The following is a 19570-nucleotide window of genomic DNA, read 5'->3' as shown; positions in this document are numbered from 1 at the left end:
CTCCAGACTGATTTCCAGAGTGATTGTACAAGCTTGCAATCCCACCAGCAGTGGAGGAGTGTTCCTCTTTCTCCACATCCTCGCCAGCATCTGCTGTCACCTGAATTTTTGATCTTAGCCATTCTGACTGGTGTGAGGTGGNATCTCAGGGTTGTTTGCATTTCCCTGATGATTAAGGATGTTGAACATTTTTTTCAGGTGCTTCTCAGCCAGTCGGTATTCCTCAGTTGAGAATTCTTTGTTTAGCTCTGAACCCCATTTTAATGGGGTTATTTGAATTTCTGGAATCCAGCTTCTTGAGCTCTTTGTATATATTGGATATTAATCCCCTATCTGATTTAGGATTGGTGAAAATCCTTTCCCAATCTGTTGGTGGCCTTTTTGTCTTATTGAGAGTGTCTTTTGCCTTACAGAAGCTTTGCAAGTTTATGAGGACCCATTTGTCAATTCTGGATCTTACAGCGCAAGCCATTGCTGTTCTGTTTAGGAATTTTTCCACTGTGCCCATATCTTTGAGGCTTTCCCCTACTTTCTCCTCTATTAATTTCAGTGTCTCTGGTCTTATGTGGAGGTCTTTGATCCACTTAGACTTGAGCTTTGTACAAGGAGATAAGAATGGATCAATTCGAATTCTTCTACATGATAACCGCCAGTTGTGCCAGAAGCATTTGTTGAAAATGTTGTCTTTTTCCCACTGGATGGTTTTAGCTCCCAAAAGCAAACAATTTAAATTAGATTTAAATAGAATGTACCTCAAAACAATAATAAGCTTACCCACACTGAGGAAGTCAACATTCTTTCCTCTAAAGTCAAAGACAAGACAAGCACATTCAGTTTTGTTATTCTTGCTAAACACAGAACTGGGGGGTCTTTGCAATAAGACAAGAAAAGAAACAAAGGTCATCCAAATAAAAAGGAAGGGGTTAATGTATCCCTGATTGCGAAGGGAGGAACTATAGCAGAGACCATGGGGAATAGCGGGAGATGCTGCTCATTGGCCTGCTCAGCCTGCTTTCTTATACAACACAGAACAGTATGCACAGTGTTTCTACCAACCACAGATGGGCCCTCCCATGTCAATCACTAATCAGGAAATGCCCCACAGAATAAACTGATAGAGAACCTCAACCGAGGGTCTCTCTTCCCAGGCGACACTAGTTTGTGTCACACTGACAAAAACTAGCCATCGCAATGGTTGAAATATCCAACCTACAGGTTTGATGCAATTATTATTGAAATACCAATGATATTAAAGATTATTATTGAAATACCAATTATTTATTAATATAGTCAAAGAACTCCTAAAATTTGTAAGAATTCATGAAGGACCCAAAATAGCCCAATCTACCAGATAAGAAGGAGGAAAGCTAGAAAACGCAATGTCAGATTTCAAATACACTTTATCAAATACAAGATTAATTTGTAGAGTACATTAAGAAATCGAAATCAGCAGAAAAATATTTTAAAATTTATTAATTGCCTGGACAAACATTTCTCAAAAAGAAATTTACAAATAGCTGACTAATGATATTTTTTCTGTGTTGGGCTGGGGGTCGGGCTCAGTGGTAGAGCCTTTGCCTAGTGTGCCCAGGGTTCTTGATTTGATCCCCAAGACACACATTGCAACATCACTAATTAAAAAATGCAAATCAAAAGCTCAGTAAGCTATAGCCTTATCCCAACGACACTGTTGTTATCGAAAAGACCAAAGATAACAGGTCTGACAGATGCATCCTTCTTAGGTTCACTTTTATCTGTGTCAGCCTTTGGTTTTCTTTTTGAGTACAGCTAAAGCTTTGCCAGTGTTCCTTGTCTTCTCAATAAGGCTTCATTTCATTATCTTTTGTGTTCCTGTACAAGAGTACAGGTAATTGTCTTTTCAGGTGTGGTCTGCCAGGATTTATTCTCTTTCTCTCTGTCCCCCATTCTCTTTCTCTTTCTTTCACTTTCTCTTTCTTTCTCCTCTCTCACTTTCTCTCCTCCCTCCCTCCCTCTCTCCTCCTCTCTCCCTGCTTCTCTCACCTCTCTCCACCTCCCTCCCTGTCTCCTCCTCTCCTTCCCCTCTCTCTTACCTCTCTCTCCCTCCCTGTCTCATCTTCTCCCTCCCTCCTCTTTCTCTTTCTCTCTCTCACCTCTCTCTCCCTCCCTCTGAGTCTCCTCCTCTCCCCCCTCCCCTTTCCCTCTGTGGTCATGTCTGTGTGTGTTCCCCCCCCCCAATTAGCTCTCTCTCTCTCTCTCTCCCCCCCTCTCTCCCTCTCTCTCCCTTTTCTTGCGCCAAGGCTTGATCCCAGAGCCTCACACATGCCACAGAAGGACTTCAGCACTGAATTGAACCCCAAACTTTCAGCCAGCTTTTAGTCTCAAAAGTCGGGGTGTATTTTCTCTTTTATAGAGAGTTGCCTAAGATGAAAATGATGTCTCCCGTTTGATATGCTGATGAATATGAGCCGGCACATTTTTTTGGAGGAACATTTTCAACTGCAGATTTAGTTTCTGTAATTATTATAAGCAGGAAGGCTGAACATATGGCTTATCCTCTCACTGGAGCATGGTTGAGAATTAAGGGTTATGAAAATAATCAATGAGCATTAATATTAGGTGTAAGCTGGGGCTGCTGTGGGCAAAATGGGACCTTACGGCTCGTGTAAGATGTTTCCTTCTTTCCGTGTTGTTGTTTGCAAGCCTAGCTTTCAGCACACGTCCCATTTCTTATTACAGATTGCCCATTTCTTCCCAAATAAGTTTTGTTAATATGGAAATTTTTACATAAAATGTTTTGTTGAGATTCTTTTCAAATTATTTTCTGCTATTTTATTTTCACGCGATTACTTAAAAAAAAAAACTCTAATTCATAGGTTCCTGAACCACTTTTATGAAGGAACTCTCTGATATTAAAAACCTCTGAGATGTCTTGAGACTTGCTTTGTGTTTCCTTTGTATTGAGCCAATGTCTCTGTGCGATAAATATATGAGAAAATAGGAATTCTATAGCAATTAGTCAAAGGTATCACTATGTCAATTTTGTAATTTTATTCAAATTCTTGACATCATCACTGATATTTGCTGTTTATATCAGTAACAGAAATATAATACAGACACTATTTATATAAATTTGTCTGTTTCCTCTTGAAGTTCTACCAGGGTTCGCTTTATTATCTTGAAGATATAGATAGGAAATTCACAACTTTACAGTTGTCATACACTCCCAACAAATAAAATGTTTTCTCAACACAGAGCTATGTGGACTTCTGTACTTTTGTTTCCCCAGGCCATGTTTTCTTAGGATAGCTGTGCTAATTTTCCATGGTTGCTTTGTCCTACTTAATCCTTTAACTTTCAACTTCTGCATTCTCCTACTGTGTTTTCAAAAAAAAATATATTTTATGCAAATGGCGTCTGAATAAGTGTCTTGCTTTTGGAACATTTTGTCCATTGACAGGAACTGTAGTGAATGCTACAATCTCCAGGCTGTGTTCTGGAACCATTCCTGGAAACACAGTTCACCTTTTGTGACCACTTACATCTGCAAACAGAGTTTGTAGTTTCTATTTGCCTTATCTGTTACACGGTTCCCTTCCTTTCTTAGCTTATCCTGGACTTACTGAATATTTTAATTTTGGGATCTTTTCTCTTCCAAATATTTAAAAAGTTAGGCATTCTGACAAACCCAGAAAGACAAATACCAGTTGATCTCACTTCTGTATGGAATCTGAAAAAGTTACATTGTAGCCGTGGAGAGAGTGGTTGTTTCCAAAGGCTCTAGGAGGGAAGATGATGGTCAACCAGTACAGAGTTGCATTTAGAGAGAAGGAGTAAATTCTATTGTTCTATGGCACAACAAGGAGATTATAGTGAAGTAACAAGTTATATACTTCAAAATAACTCAAAGAGAAGACTTAGAATGATCTTGCCACAGAGGAAAAATGCTAAGTGCTTGGTGGGATTAGTACAGCAGCTACTGATTTGACTACCCCACAATTCAGCACCTGGATCCTGCAGCTGCAGGGGCGGTTGGTAACACTCTGTCACAGTGGCAGTGTAGTCAAAGCAGCAGACAGAGCAGTGTGACCACAGAGACCTTGGCACTGGCCCGTTCCTCGTGGCATACATAGACATGAAATAGATTAGAAGCCTATTAAACTTTCAAAAGAATAAAGTCTAACTTGAATCACAAAACAGGATCACATCCATATGAAGCAAGGCCCAATGTCAGTGTTTGGAGACAGAACCCATTGAATGAAAGGAAGCTAGACTCTCTTTAGGAAGGACCCTGTTTTTCTTAGGGAGAGGGAGAGGGGAGAGGGGAGAAGGAGGAGAGGAGAGAAAAGAAAAAGTTAGCCAATAGACGTTCTCTCCATCTCCCTTTAAAGGACCCATGGCCATTTACCAAGATAACAGTTCATTGAGGAAAAAGAAAAGAATCAGCTTTTTGAGGGGAGCTCTGTTGTCTCTGAACAGACCCCTAGATCTTAAAGACCCAAAGAGTCACTATGGTCTCCCTGTTGGAGTAAGTCCACTCACAATGGGGCCAGTGGCTCCCTAACCCCACCTCATGGCCTCTTTTCCAAGTTCCAATCCCTATTTTTGCTTCTGACCTGTGAGGTGAAGCTAGGATGTCTACAAAGCCCGGGAGGCGGCCACAAGAACTTTCTCTCCCTAGAACAACAGAAAGGTAAAAGCAGTAGCCATTTGGTGGGGGTGGGGTGTTGCAGGGATTAGTCTCAACACCAAGGACCAAAAGATACAAAGGTGGCGATTTTCGCCCCACCCCCATCCAGCAGGCCCATTGGCCTATACAGGTGAATGGATCTGGAGAGTAACAGCAGATAATCAATCACAAGCTTAAGCTTAACTAGGTGTTACTCCATTCTTGCTTGAACAAATTCACACACCATCTGGTGGCTGGTATGTAGTTATTGATTTTGTAAATGCTTTTTAATACATCCTTGTTAATAAAACCCACTACGGGGGCTGGAGAGATGGCTCAGCAGTTAAGATCACTGACTGCTCTTCCAAGGGTCCTGAGTTCAATTCCCAGAAACCACATGATGGCTCACAACCATCTGTAATAGGATCCGATGCCCTCTTCTGGTGTGAAATGAAGGCAGCGGCAGTATACTCATATACATTAAATAAATAAATAAATAAATAAATAAATAAATCTTAAAACACACACACACACACACTCTACAAGTGGTTTGCTTCTAGCTGGTAAAGCCAACAAGATGCTCTCAATTGCCTATATCAGGTCTCTATGAAACTTCACTATATTTCCCTTTCACACCACAGCAAACTGACCCATAGTTTCAATGACATTACACTTGGTAGATTTGGTGAATGAGAAGAAGCAGCTGATATGCATGAACTTCCTGGTGAGATACTTGCAGATCAAAGGATGTCAAATAAAAGAAAAAAAATTTTTTAATTCAGGGGTCTTCCAGCCCAGTGAAATTTCTATAGTGGCTGTTGGGCAGACATATTATTATATCTTCAAAGATGAAGCTTGTGTGTTATATATATATGACCTTTTCTATAACTGAAGAGATAAAATGCCTACTGAGTGTGGCTTCTGAAAGTGGGCACTGCTCATAGAAGCATACTGCTCCATCCCATTTACCAACTAACACAAAAGGCTGTTAGCTTTGAGTGGGGATGGGAACAGGAGATGGCTCTGCAACATCTCCAATATCTGCCAAGGAGGCTGCTCTACCACTTGGAACATAATGACACGGCCTGAGAGACCATGCTGGAAAGTTACGGTGGAAGATAGGAATGCTATTTGGAGCTTTTGGCAAGTGCTGAAAGGTGAGCTCAAATTCTGGAACTCAAATTCTCTCTCTCTCTCTCTCTCTCTCTCTCTCTCTCTCTCTCTCTCTCTCTCTCTCGGAGGAAATTGCTGAAGATTTCTGTCGTGTGTACCATAGTCACAGTAGAATACTTAACAATGAGTCATTGCTACCATGTGACCTGAGCTATGTATCCTCAGTTGAATGTGGGCTGACAGCAAAGTCATGAAGGTGAGTGTGCACAGCCGCACTCCATTACTAAGTGGACGTGGTACCTGGGAAACTGAGCCTGACTTTGAGAGGAGGACCTGAATGCTGTGGTCCCCACCCTGCTGCCCTAACTAACTCTTCTTCCAGCCAAAGCTATGGCAGCATAGGAAGTCTCTTGCAATCGGCAGATGGGAAGAGAAGATTTAGGTCTGATTACGGAGAGCCATTCTGGATATATAGTTACCACCGCAAGAGGACACCTGTGGTACTCCAGCCCCTTTTGGGGACATCTCCTAAGAGCTGTGTATAGGGAAATACTCTCATTGAGCAGCAAGCTGAGCAGTGCACCTGGTTGCTCCCTTTTCTTGGAAGAAGTGACCAGATACATACTGACTCATGGCCCATGGCCAGTGGTTTAGTCAGATGGGACTCATATGGAATGTGGTTAGAAAATTGGTGACAAGAAGGTATTTGTGACCTGAAGAATGATTGCCAAATAATGAAAAGCAAAGGGGGGCTTTTAGTGCCAAGTGACTGAGATGCTGCTACCTTCTGTGGAAATAAATCAGCTTCTTCTCCCAGTTACTGTGGTCATTGCCTGGTGAGTGACTGAACAAAGTGGCTGTATAGCCAGGAACAGAGACTACACATGGGCTCAACAACATTGTCTTAGTTAGGGTTGTACTATGTGAGCAGACACCATGACCAAGGCAACTCTTAAAAGGACAACATTTAATTGGGGCTGTCTTACAGGTTCAGAAGTTCAGTCAATTATGACCAAGGAGGGAGCATGGCAGCATCCAGGCAGGCATGGTGCAAGGAGCTGAGAGATCTACATCTTCATCTGACAGCCTCTAGAAGATTGATTTCCAGGCAGCTAGGACAGGGGTCTTAAAACCCACACCCACAGGGACACCCTTCCTCCAACAAAGCCACACCTCCTAACAGTGCCACTCCCTGGGCCAAGCGTATTCAAACCACCACAAACATGTACTTCCTCAAACGTGTACAACCAAGGCTGTTTGGCTTCAGCTCTTGCCAAGTGCCCAACCTTCCTGCAGCAACAACCACTGACTCCTAATATAAGCCATTCCCTCAGATAATCACCCAGCGACTTGGAGGCAGGTAAATTATACTAAGTCTCCTCCACAGTGGAGAAATGGTGCTCTGTTCTAAGTGGAGTGGATTAGTTTGAACACGGATTTACCACCCTGTGCATAGCGCTCCTGCCAAATCTACTGTGCAGACTTACAAAAGGTCTCCTCCAGTGCTAGCATGGCTTCTGAGCAAGAAACTCACTCTCCAAAAAATGGAACCTAGCAATGAGCCCACTGAATGTATCATGTTCTCCATGACTTGGTCAAATGACTTACTGATGGCTTACTGACTCCAGAGATCTCTTTTTCCCAATTCTAGAGGCTGGGAAGTCTGAGGTCAAGTCATTGGCAGATTGGGGTGTGGTGAGAGCCCACTGGTAGTGCATGCTCTGGTGGTGGAAGGAGAAAGCAGCCTTTTATGCCACCAATCTGCATCAGGAAAGTTTTAACCTAATCACCTCCCCCAAAACCCCAATACCATCACCATTAAAGGACATCGATATATACATTTTGAGGGACATGCATCTAGACTGTAACACCTACCATGCTGAAAAACAGCTATCGTGATAGAATGTTGAAAGGACCTTTTGAATATTTTAATATCACCAGCTATGTGGGGATGCCATCACAGCTGGCCAAGGTCCTCCGCAAAGCTACCAATGCTCTGGACTTAGCTTTCTGCAAAGCTTGCCACCTTCCAGAATCAGGATTTGTAGATCCAAGAATCATGGAAAGGAGATGAGAGAGTGCTCTCTTACCCTTATTCCTGATTCCTGCCTGCTTCTCTCCTGCTCTCTTGCTCCCCCCTCTCTCCACGTGGCCATGGCCGGCCTCTGCTTCTCTACTCTCTCTCTCTCTTTCTCCCTTTCTACAATAAATGCCTTAAAACCATGGGGGGTGGGGGGAGGAAATGAGAGGGCACCAGTCACTGGAAACCCCAGTGCCTCCGTGGCAAAAAAAAAATGTTGTTCCCTGTCCTTGTGGGCATGTGTTTTGTTGTCCTAGAGACCTTAGAGCCAAAGGGAAAAATGCTTTGATCAGGAAACACAAAATGGCTCCATTGAGCTGGAAAAACAGGCACTTTGGACTCCTCGTGCCTTGGAATCAACAAAGAAAGGAGTTACTGTGCTGGGTGGGGGTGGTTGATCCTGACTCCCAGCTTAGACTGTGGCTCTATGGTGCTGATTACAATGGAAGTGAGGAAGAGACTGTCTGAAATGAAGACGTCCCTCACAGCATCTCATAATGATGCTGTATTCTGTGCTTCAAGCCAGTGGAAAACTCGATCCTTGCTAAGGAAGGGCTACTAATGGTCCAGACCATTAGGAATAAAGATGTGGGCTCTCCACCAAATGAAGGACCACATCCCGGAGGGCTTGCTCATGTACTGTTGGACTTAGTCACTTGCATTTTGTTCCTAATTGTAAAGTTTTCTTGACAGATTGTCCCTTTCATCTTTAGACAATGCCTTTGTTTCTTCCTGTAACAACTTTGTTCCTGAAAGTTTCTTGTCTCTGGTGTTTACGCAGTCATTCCAGCTCTTTTATTACTATGTGCATGGAAAGTGACCTTCTATCCCTCCTCTTTTAACTGATTTGTATCTTTCAAATGTGTCTTTTGGTAACAGCTTGGGAAGAAAGGACAGAAGTCAGACACTCAAAAGGCCATAAAGCGCATCATTCTCACTAAGACTCCGTAGGGTTTTGCTGATGTTTCTGTTATTGTATTAGTTTGGATTTTGTTTTGGGTTTATTTATTTATTTATTTATTTATTTATTGGTTTTGAGTTTCTTGTTTTGTTTTGTTTTGCGGTTGTTTTTTCTTTTTCTCTTTCTTTCTTTCTTTCTTTCTTTCTTTCTTTCTTTCTTTCTTTCTTTCTTTCTTTTTGATTTTAGTTTGTTTTGTTGTTTTTTGAACAAACCTCTTTGGAGTGTTGCAAACCTTTCATGGATCTCTGCAGTTTGGCCTTTCCTTCTCTTCTCTTCTCTTCTCTTCTCTTCTCTTCTCTTCTCTTCTCTTCTCTTCTCTTCTCTTCTCTTCTCTTCTCTTCTCTTCTCTTCTCTTCTCTTCCTTCCCTTCCCTTCCCTTCCCTTCCCTTCCCTTCCCTTCCCTTCTCTTTTCTTTTTTTTCAGTGTTCTGCCTTTTACGTTCACGCAGATTCCTCTGCCATCCAGAAAGTGTTTCGCTCATGCTTCTTTCTATGTCTCATTTTCCCCAATAGGTCCACCTGCCTCTGTATAAAATGACCACTCAGCACAATGTAGTGTTTCCTCAAACACCCCACAAACAACAAAAGCCATGCAAAGGGACAAACAAATAAAAGAAATGGCAAATGTTTGCTGGTGAGACTTGATGTCTCTTAAGAAGATCTTAAGAAAATCATATTGGGCAGGGTGGTCTCTGGTGCTGGTGCTCAGGAGGCTGAGGCAGGAGGATTGTAATGGAAATTAGCAAGCACCCATCTCAAAATGACTTTTCTAAGTGGGAGTGTAGCTCAGTGATAGAACGTTTACTTAGCATGCACTAGCCCCACCCCCCACCCCACCCCACCCCCAGTTTTTCCTGAGCACTGCTCCAAGGTCCTCTCTGCATTTGTGTGCATTTAAAGTACTAGAGACCTACTGGTCCCTCATTTTCTGTTAGAGCTAAAAGTCATGGACAAATGGAAGTGAAATGGGTGTACAGTTGCTTTCCTGACTGAGTGTGAAATGGTGCCAGGGGCCAAAACCACAGGGAAGTTTATGTGTGCAAATCTTACATGCGTATTAATTCAAAACTGGAGAGGAGACTGTGGAGGGTGAGGATTAACATTTGGTATTTCTTTCTGATGGGATAACAGGCAACCTGTTCCCAGTACTTATGTGTACATTACACACATACATACATAGTTTTGGCTGTCCAGGTTCAGTTATGCCCAGTATCAGCTTTCTGCATTTTAGTAAAAGAGCATCCGTCCCTCAAAGAATGGTTCAGATTTCAGTTAGCGTAACACTTGAACTCTGAGCAAAAGGGTGGGACACAGGCTCTGCTTCTGGTCATTCAGTCCACAGTCCCTTCTAATGGAAGCCCATCATAATCAGTGATCATCACAACAGATTGTTGGTGTGTGGGTGTGCGTGTGCTTGTTGTTTACCGTGTGTGGTAGTTTCAATGATAATGGCCCTCATCGGCTCATATGTTAGAAATCTTGGTCTCTAGTTGATGGAGCTGTTTGAGAAGGATTGTGAGGTGTGGCCTTATTGCAGGAAGTGTATCACTTACTTGGGGTGGGCTTTGAGGTTTCAAACGCTCATGCCCTTTTTGAGTTTATCTCTCTCTCTCTCTCTCTCTCTCTCTCTCTCTCTCTCTCTCTCTCTCTGCCTCGCTCTTGTCTCAAGATATAAGCTCCGAGTTACTGCTCCAGTACCATGCCCGCTGCCATACTCTCTACCATGATGGTCATAGACTTACTCTCTGATACTATAAGGAAACCCCCAATTAAATGCTTTCTTTTATAAGTTGCTTAGGTCACAATGTTTTGTCATAGCAATGGAAAAGTAACTAGTTTCTCAACAAACTCTGTGGCTTTTGCCTAGGCTGATGACCAGCAAGCCCCATAGATTCTCCTGTCTCCACCCTGTGCCCCACCCTTCACTACTGGGATTTCAGGGGTGGGAAACAACAACTTTTCTCTCTCTCTCTCTCTCTCTCTCTCTCTCTCTCTCTCTCTGTGTGTGTGTGTGTGTATGCTCATGTGGATGTGTGTGTGGATATGTGGATATGTGTGTGTGTGATATGTGCTCATGTATGTGTGTGTGTGTGTGTGTGTGTGTGCATATGAGTATCTGTGTGTGTGGTACACTCGTGTGTGTGTGTGTGTGGTGTGCTCCCGTGCATGTGTGTGTGCATGTGTGTATATAGTATGTGATCATATGTGTGTATGTATGTGTGCATATGGGTATGTATGTGTGTGGTCATGTGTGTGTGTGTGTGTGTGCACATGTGTGTATGCTGGGTATCCAAACTTCAGTCATCATGCTTATGCCAATCTTATCCACCAATCCACCTGTATGATCCTGCAGAAGTTCCTCCAAAGTGTGTCTGTGCTTGGTCAGTGGACATCTGCTATTAAGTTTAGATGCTGGCATAGAGATGCCGTTGCATCGCTGTTTTTTCTTGCTGTGCTTGAAGCATATAGCATTGCATAGAATTGGAAAGAAGATATTGATCAACAAAGACGAAGGGGCAGCAAAGAAACAAGAAACACAGTGAGGATGGAATTCAGGTGCAGTCTGTTACATAAGGGGAAGAATGGAAGGAACAGGCTAACTGCAATGACCCTTGCCCACCCTGGATATTCCTACCTCTTTCCATAATAAAGTTGACCTTTCTCCGCAGAGCTGACCCTGGCGTGTCTCCATGGGCCATCCTAAATACTGGATATTGGCATAAGCATGATGACTGCTCCTTCACACTGCTCCCTTTGTTTTTATTGCCCAGTGGCCAACAACCCCAGGGTGAAAGGAGGACCATAGAAACTGACGTAAGGAGAGTGATGAGAAGCCACATTTGGTGGCATATACCAGTAATCCCATCACTTGGAGGCTGAGGCAGGAGGATTAACACGAGTTTAAGATCAGCCTGGGCAACAGAGCAAGAGCCTGTCTCATACAAGAACCAAGCAAAAACAGAAACAAAAGATAATAATGTTGTACTAGTATGTTCTAGCGTCGCTGAGATCAAACACTGACCACAGGCAACTTTGGGGAGGAGAGTCTACGTTTACAATTCTGTATCACAGTCCTTCACCAAGGAAAGCAAGGCAGGAACCCGGAGCAGGAGCTGATGCAGAAGCCATGGAAGAATGCTGCTTACTGGCTTGCTCTGCATTGCCCACTCAGCCTGCATTTTATATATTCCACAACTACCTATCTGGCGGTGGCACCATCCACAGTGGGCCAGGTCCTCCCATATCAATCTTTACTCAAGAAAATGCTCACACCGACAGGCCGGGTTGACAGGCCCATCCTTCAATGGGTGGAGGCAATCCCATCCCTCAGTTGAGATTCTCTCTTGGCAGGTCACGCTTCTTTGAATTAACTTGAAAAAAGTAAGCAGCATAAATGTGACAAAAAGAGTAAGGACATAGTAGAGGAAATATGATGACCAAAAGCTATAATTATGTGAAAGGACCTCTGAGATCCTGCATGGTTGCAGTCCAAGTTATAGAACGCCAATAGGAATCAGCGTTCATAGGAATAGTGGTGTGAGAGTCCGCCAAAGCACAGAGAAGGCACTGTGTGAGTACACAGTGCCACAGCAACCAAGCATGGCTCAAGGTGCCCGCTATGTTGTGCCTTTGTGGGTATACATGCATGTGGGAACCATGTGATAGCCAGAAGTGAATATCAAGTGATTTCCTCAAACAGTTGTCTAACTTCTTTTAGACGGTGTGTGTGTGCGTGTGTGTGTGTGTGTGTGTGTGTGTGTGTGTGTGTGTCACTGATTTGGCAAAACTCGCTGACAAGTTCTATTTTTTACAGGAGTGCTGGGGATGGAACTCAGGGCCCTATGATGCTTCAAGCACTTGGCTTACCTAGTGGCCTCTCCAGCTCCACCCCCTTCCAGGAGAACTTTGGATCCACAGAGGAGATTGCAATCCTGTTGCTTGCATAGGCTGCTTTTAATTCCTTTTTTTAAAAGTGTGTTTGGAGATTAAAAAAAAAAAAGATTTATTATGTTATGTATATGAGTACACTGTAGCTGTACAGATGGTGGTGAGCCTTCATGTGGTTGTTGGGAATTGACTTTAGGACCTCTGCTCGCTCCGGTCGCCCCGCTCACTCCAGTGTCAGATCTCATTATGGGTGGTTATGAGCCACCAGGTGGTTGCTGAGATTTGAACTCAGGACCTTCAGAAGAGCAATCAGTGCGCTTATCCGCTGAGCCATCCCACCAGCCCAACTTTTAATTCTTAATAACTGCAATATTTTAAATCATAGTGCAACATGCATCCATTGTTTACTTTTTCCCGTTTCCCCTATTTTATTGATCCCACTATAGTCCCGTTTTATTAGTTCCACAGTAAGTTTAAAGGCCATGGAGCAATCTCAACTTTTCACAATTGATTGCTGTGGTACTTTTGCCAACTCTACATTTCCATTACCCAGACCCACTATGTGTATGAGGACTGCGCCCCATATAACATATATGCAACACACTATGCGGAAATAGAAAATCGTCAATCACATCGAGGCAGAAAACGAAACACCTTATAAGAGACAAACCACTAAGCTGTAATCATATACATTTATTTTTTTCTGCCCTGAGATTCTTTGCGGTCATAATCGACTGCAAATGGGCTGTCAGCCCCCTCGGGGAAACTGAGGCACGTGGGGTGCGGACCTGCGTGTTGCAAGGCTCGCTTAGCGCCGCCTCCAGGCCGCGCCCGCTGCCGGTGCGCAGCGGTGCCGAGCTCGCGCGGGGCGGCGGAGAGCTGGCGGAGGGCGCGCACGGCGGCGGTACCGGGCCACGCACGGCGGCGCGAGCGGGCCACGCACGGCGGCAGGAGCGGGAGCGGGGCGCGCGGCGGGGCGGCGGATGGCCCAGAGCTGATCTATGCGGCGCTTGGAGGGGCTGTGTCTGCGGCGGCGGCGGCGGCGGCGGGGCCCTGCCCGCGAGCGGAGCGGGGACAAGATGAAGTACCAGAAATACCTGACGGTGCTGCAGATGGCCATCGGCGTCACCCCGTCCAACCGCGGCAGCCTCCTGCCGCTCAAGAGGAAGCTGTGGTAAGGACTCGGAGCTGGGGCGCGCGGACGGGGGAGATGGGGGAATACGAGCGGCGCGCGGACAGGGACAGGGGTGCTGGGGACTTGGGGGGCAGGGCCGGAGCGCGCTGATGGGGACAGGGGCGCGAGAGCAGGGCGGGCTTGGGGCCTGGCAGCGATGGGGCGCGCAGAGCTGGTGGAGCAGCCATCGCCCAGCGTCCGGGCCGCGCGCCTCGCTCCTGCGGGCGGCTTCGAGAACGCGCGGGGAGGGAGCGGCTGGGACCCTGCGCCCCGCATCCTCGCTCGGACTCTCCTTCTCCTGGGCGCCTCGCTTGGACTCTCCTTCTCCTGGGCGCCGGCGAGTGCTGGCTGGGAATTGCACGCAGCCGCCGAGCTCTGCCGCAGACCGCGACATAGCCCTGCAATCCATTGGTCCTTGTCTGTCTGTGCGTCTTCTGTTATTTCCCCGGAATGCACCTGCTGTTGGGCACATAGTAAAAGATGAGCCGTTCCCACGCTAACTGGAGGAAGTTGTGATGTTAGCGTCGCTTTGTCGAGGACTGTCATTATATCTGCACGGTTTCTGCTTCCTCCAACCTGGAAGCTGTTAGGGAGGTAATTGGAAAGAACACCATCAAGTGAAAATGTCTAGGAATTATCCAGATCTGGTTCGCACAGTCGTTTATCCTGTAGGTTGTATGTTGTATTAGTATTCAAATATGCCACATGGGATCCCAAAGCCACCTGGGCATTCCCTTGGCTGGAGAGGTAGGCTTAAGATTCACCCACAAAAGAAACAAGAAAGGAAAAGTAGTGGGGTGGGCATAGGAGTCTGGAGCCAGCCATTGTGAGAGTCAACGACCGTTTTAATTTGAAAATTAGTAGTTAGTGCTTAACATAGGATATGAATATTTTATTTAGATGTTCGATTCTATTGACTGTAGGGTAATATATTCCTAAGTAGAGAAACTCAAAGTGAGGCTGCTTTTGTGAAATGGAGAACTAACTTCTGCTATCAAAAACCTGAAACAATGTTTCAAAGTCTATCTGGGTTGATCAATCCAGGAAATGAGGGTTTAAAAAAAAAAAAAAGACAGTTCCAACAGTGGTCAATAGTGAAGGGGGAAGACTATAACTGTGGGCACAAAGTTCGAGTTTCCCCTGTGCCACTCACAGTGTGACCTTCAGCAAGTTATTGTCATGTTTGTTTCTCCGTGGGTAAGCGGAGACTCTTGTTATCTCACTCATGGTGTTACAAAGATCAGCTCTGATGTCAAACCAGCCTGTTCTACTGCTGGGCCTGGGTGAGTAACAGCAGGCTTGGGAAATGTTAGCATCTTCTGTCGTCCTCCTCCATTTGTTAAAAAAAAACAAAAACAAAAACAAAAAAAAAAACAAACTTATTTTGAAAATGGCATTTACTCTTGCTAACCAGCCAAGGACAGCACACAGAAGGCCAGTTGGTAGGACTGGCAACAGTTGAATTAAGATGTGTTCGTGGCGGCTGGGCATTGGTGGCGCAGGCCTTTAATCCCAGCACTCAGGAGGCAAAGGCAGGCAGATCTCTGAGTTTGAGACCAGTCTTGTGTAGTGAGGGAGTTCCTGGACAGTCAGGGCTTCACAGAGAAACCCTGTCTACAAACAAGCAAACAAACAAACAGAATGTGTCCTTGGGGAAAGGGGGTGTGGCTCAGTAGAGGCGTGTTTGCCTAGCATGTGCAACAACCTGAGCTGGAGCCAAGCACTAAAAAAGAAATATATCCGTGGAAGATGATTTTTTTTTTTTTTTGCAAATAGATGAAGAATGGGTCATTCTTAGGCAGAGCAGGGTAGGGAGTGCCTACTCCCTACCATCACTTGGGAAACTGAGGCAGGAATATCTTGAGTTCAAGGCCAGCCTGAGACCCTGTCTCAACAAAACAAAACAACTGGACAACTGGCAAGATGGCTTATTGGGTATAAAGGTGCTTGTCCCCAGGGAGTCATTGGACTTGCGGACATACACAGTCATCAACAAATAGGTCACTCTTGGCTGTATTGTTGGCATATAGGGGGAAAGATGTCAATACCACCAGTTGCTCCAGCCTGCAACTATGCATTTAACTGATGAAATCAACTCTACATCTTGCTGATTTTTCAAGTAGATTCTCCTTCTCTCAACTAGAATATAAATTGCACAGAGGAGGGCTTTTCTCCATTTAATCCATTGCTAAATCCCCCCACAAATGCTCTTGAGGACCCAAATAGCTTCTCAATAAGTATTAGTTAAATAAATAGGTGGGTTTTGGGGGGAGCAATTCTGGGGTGCAAACCTAGAACCACACACATGCTAGGCAAGGCATTTTCCACTCGGCTACATCCCCAGCCTAATAAATGGATTCTTAATCACGCACAGCTAGGGAGGAAGTTTGAGGAAATCATTTTCTTGTCGCTTGATGTGGGCTAACGGAGAAGCTGCTGGGCATGATCGTCAGCATTCGATGGGATTTGTTCACTTTCATCATTTGGAGCGTTGCTTCTGACAATACAGTCCCCAGACACAGAGTCTGTGAAGGAAAATAAAATCCAGGTAATTTTTTGTACTCCAGAAATTCACATAGGCGACCAAGAGTGAATCAAGGTCTGGAATAAAACCATCTTACTAAGAGATGATCCACCAAAAAAAAAAAAGCTGCTGTGTTTCGTAGCAACTTCTCCATGTTAAAAGCCATGTCGCTTCTATCTAGTGCTAGTTTGCACAAGTTCATCTCATTTCCTCAGTGGCAGACTAAAGAGCATAATCTCTTCTCAAAACAGACGTATATTTCTTTTTTTTTTCCACATGTATTTATTTTGTGTGTGGTGTAGGTAGAATGTGTGGTCTATACCACATGTGTATGGGTGCTTTCTCTCCCTTCCATTTGTGGGTCCCAGGGGTCAAACCAGATCATCAGGCCTGGCAGTTCTTATCCAGGTGGGCACTGCATCCATTAGCGAGGGTCTGTAAGGGACAAAAGAAGACCATGAGGAACACAGAGGAAAAGGCCAGGTGAGAACAGAGCCATCTCGCTGCCTCACCCCCTTTTTAAGTTGGAAAACATTGTGCTGCCCAGCTCCCGGGATCCATTTGTTTTCCTCCAGAATTTTCTTCTAGATAACATTTCATCTTGTCAGGGTCTTGTAGCAATTGCTTGGAGAATTTGGGGACTGGCCCTGTTAAATGTTACAGTGTTGCACTGGGACAGTGCAAGTCCTAACTTCAGAGCTGTACAGAGGAACCTACTGCACATTCCAGCAGTATAGAAGGCACCGGCGGCATCTGCTCACTTAAAACATGTGAGTTTGTACTATAAAGTCTGCATATATGAAGATTTGTGCCAAGATGTTTCTGAAAGTGTGTAATGCTTCCCCCCTCTCCTCTCTCTCATTCTCTTCTCTCTCTCTCTCTCTGAATGATTATGTTATGTGTAAAAAGACCTCGTGCCTGCAGAGCTTATGTCGGCGTGAAGGACAGAGTAGGGTGATCTCATGCTTTGTCCCCACACTTCAGCCTACTTTGGGTGTTGTCGGCTCTCAGCTTTCCTTTGTGTGGTGTCTCCTGTTTTTCTTACTGGTTCTGCAGAGGGTCGGTTGGATCTATGCATCAGTTGAGGTGGAAACCTAAACAGCCTCCCATCAGAGGAACCTCTTCCCAGCTCATCCCTTCCTCTTGTATCCTAGAAACAGGAAGTGGAAATGTTTTCAGTGATCTGCTCAGGATCGCTGTTGCTGTCGTTATGGTTAGAGTATGAAGTGCCCTTCCTCCCTATCGTTGCTGAAGGCCTGCTCTGCCAGCGCAGTTGCTGGAAGTAATCATTGGCAGGTGACTGGAGCCTAAGGTCTCTGACCCCATCTGTGGACTCCAATGTTGCCGGATGCATCATCTGAAGGTGTGACTGGGGATGGATGGAAATGTCCAGAGCAGGGAGCACAGGGTTCTAAAGGAGGTCAGTGTGGCGTGTCCTTGGAGGCTTTCTCTTGTCCCCAGCCTCTGTGTGTTAGCTGATTTTATTCTGTCTTCTCAATAGGGTGGGCAGCTTTTTTTCTCTCACACAATGATGCTTCTGCCCCTAAACCCAGAAGCAAGGAGTCAGCAGATGGACTAAATGCCTCTGAAACTCACAACCGAAAGAAGACTTTCCACCTTTGAGATTGTTTCCTCCAGGTGTTTGTTATAGAGATTGAAAGCTGTCTAAAGTCCTGGTTTTGGAACGGCTGGGGCCTGCTACCCCTGCTCCGGACAGGTGTGTGTTTGCGTGGCTAGCTGTCTTTCCTTGGGGACCACCATTGGTTGCTGCATTAGATTTCCTAGGACCATGAGAACAAGGACTATGAGTCTCAAGTCAAGGTCTCTGTGCCCTGGATGGCTCTGGATTGGCCCTCCCTTGACCTTCCTATTTCTGGTGGCCCAGGTATTCTCAATGGCCATGTTGTGCCAGTCTCTGGCTCTATGAGCTCACAGCCTTTTGCTCTATGTCCCTTGCCTCCTCTTCTGCCCCTTACAGACATGCCTCACTGGATTCCCGGCCCATCTGGGGTAATCCAGGATGCTCTCATCTCAAGAACTTCAACTTTGATTGCATTTGCAGACGCTGTTTTTCTAAATAAGGTGAAATTTTTCCACAGGCCCAAGTAATAATTACCCTGATCTATTTTTATGTGAAATGTGACAAACGTTTTCATAATAATTTTATTTTCAACCGTCTTGAGTTTTTGATGCCAACTGCTTCCAGGAGTGCTTACACTGACCTTAGGGGAGGGACCGAGTACACTCGCTTCCTGCACATTTCTAAGAATGTCCCCTGCTGGATTTACTTGGATGGTTGTTGGAAGTTACGTAGTCTCAATGTGCTCGCTCCCTTCCGGCAGCCTCTGCCTGGTGGAGGATGGTAGAGCTGCCATTTAAGTCACTCCCTGTAGACCTAGTGGAAGTGCTTCCCAGGCATCCTCTCATTCCCTTTTAACCACCTCTGTGAAGTAGGTTCCGGGTTTTCTTTAATTCTTTCTCCATTTTACAGACAAAGTCATCAAAGTCATTAACGTGCCTAGACACAGGAACAGGAAGAGTACAGCCTGGGAAAAAGAGAATGGCTGAGAATAGATGCCAAGGAACCAGCAAAGCCTTGTAGAAGTCTTTTTGTAGCGCTGGTTCGCGGTGCACTGTTGAGTTGCCTAGGTTTTCCTTCAGGACTGACCCCATGACAATGTGCAACCAATTGTTGTGCTTTTCCCTAAGGTAGACTGCCTCTTCTGCTCTCGACTCTCCTCAGTCGCCTGTAGGTCTTTGTGTAGGATTGAGGCCTTGAGGGATTTTTCCCTGTCAACTTTGGCACGTCCATTGGTGTTGTCTTTGTTCTGCTCATACTTGGGCAGTCATGTCGGTGAGATTTTATTGGTATAGCTTCTGATATGACAGTCTCACAGCAAACCCCCTGATCCTCTGGCCCTCTCTGCCCCTCTTGTACAATGCTCCCTAGGCCTTAAGGGCGGCGGTATTCGCAGATTATCTCCACTGGGGCTTGGCTTTCCAAGTCCACATTTGGATTAATTGTGGTTTTCTGTAGTGGTTCCTATCTATTGAAAAGAGACGTTTCCCTGACACGGCATGTGTATGAAGACTCTACTTATCTCTAGGCTTAAGGACGGATATGTGTAGATTGTTGTTAGGGATTATTCTGGTTTAGTAAGTTAGTGGTTGTAGATTCTTCTC

The 19570-nt window shown here is 45.1% G+C and overlaps 1 protein-coding gene across 3 annotated transcripts in view; it reads left to right on the top strand.

Moving 5' to 3' along the window:
* The first annotated feature begins 13701 nt into the window (after positions 1-13701).
* Positions 13702-19570, top strand: part of Tjp1 (tight junction protein 1) — a 233112-nt gene continuing 227243 nt past the window's right edge. For all 3 annotated transcript variants that reach the window (XM_029479120.1, XM_029479119.1, XM_029479116.1), the window contains exon 1: positions 13702-13863. In XM_029479120.1, the coding sequence (XP_029334980.1) occupies positions 13769-13863 (95 nt within the window). In that variant the 5' untranslated portion in view covers positions 13702-13768. The remainder of the gene's footprint in view (positions 13864-19570) is intronic.

The sequence above is a fragment of the Mus caroli genome, chromosome 7, assembly GCF_900094665.2.
Source record: "Mus caroli chromosome 7, CAROLI_EIJ_v1.1, whole genome shotgun sequence".
NCBI classification, from domain to species: Eukaryota; Metazoa; Chordata; class Mammalia; order Rodentia; family Muridae; genus Mus; species Mus caroli.
The sequence above is the reverse complement of the archived record's forward strand: the minus strand, read 5'-3'. Positions and strand labels throughout refer to the sequence as shown.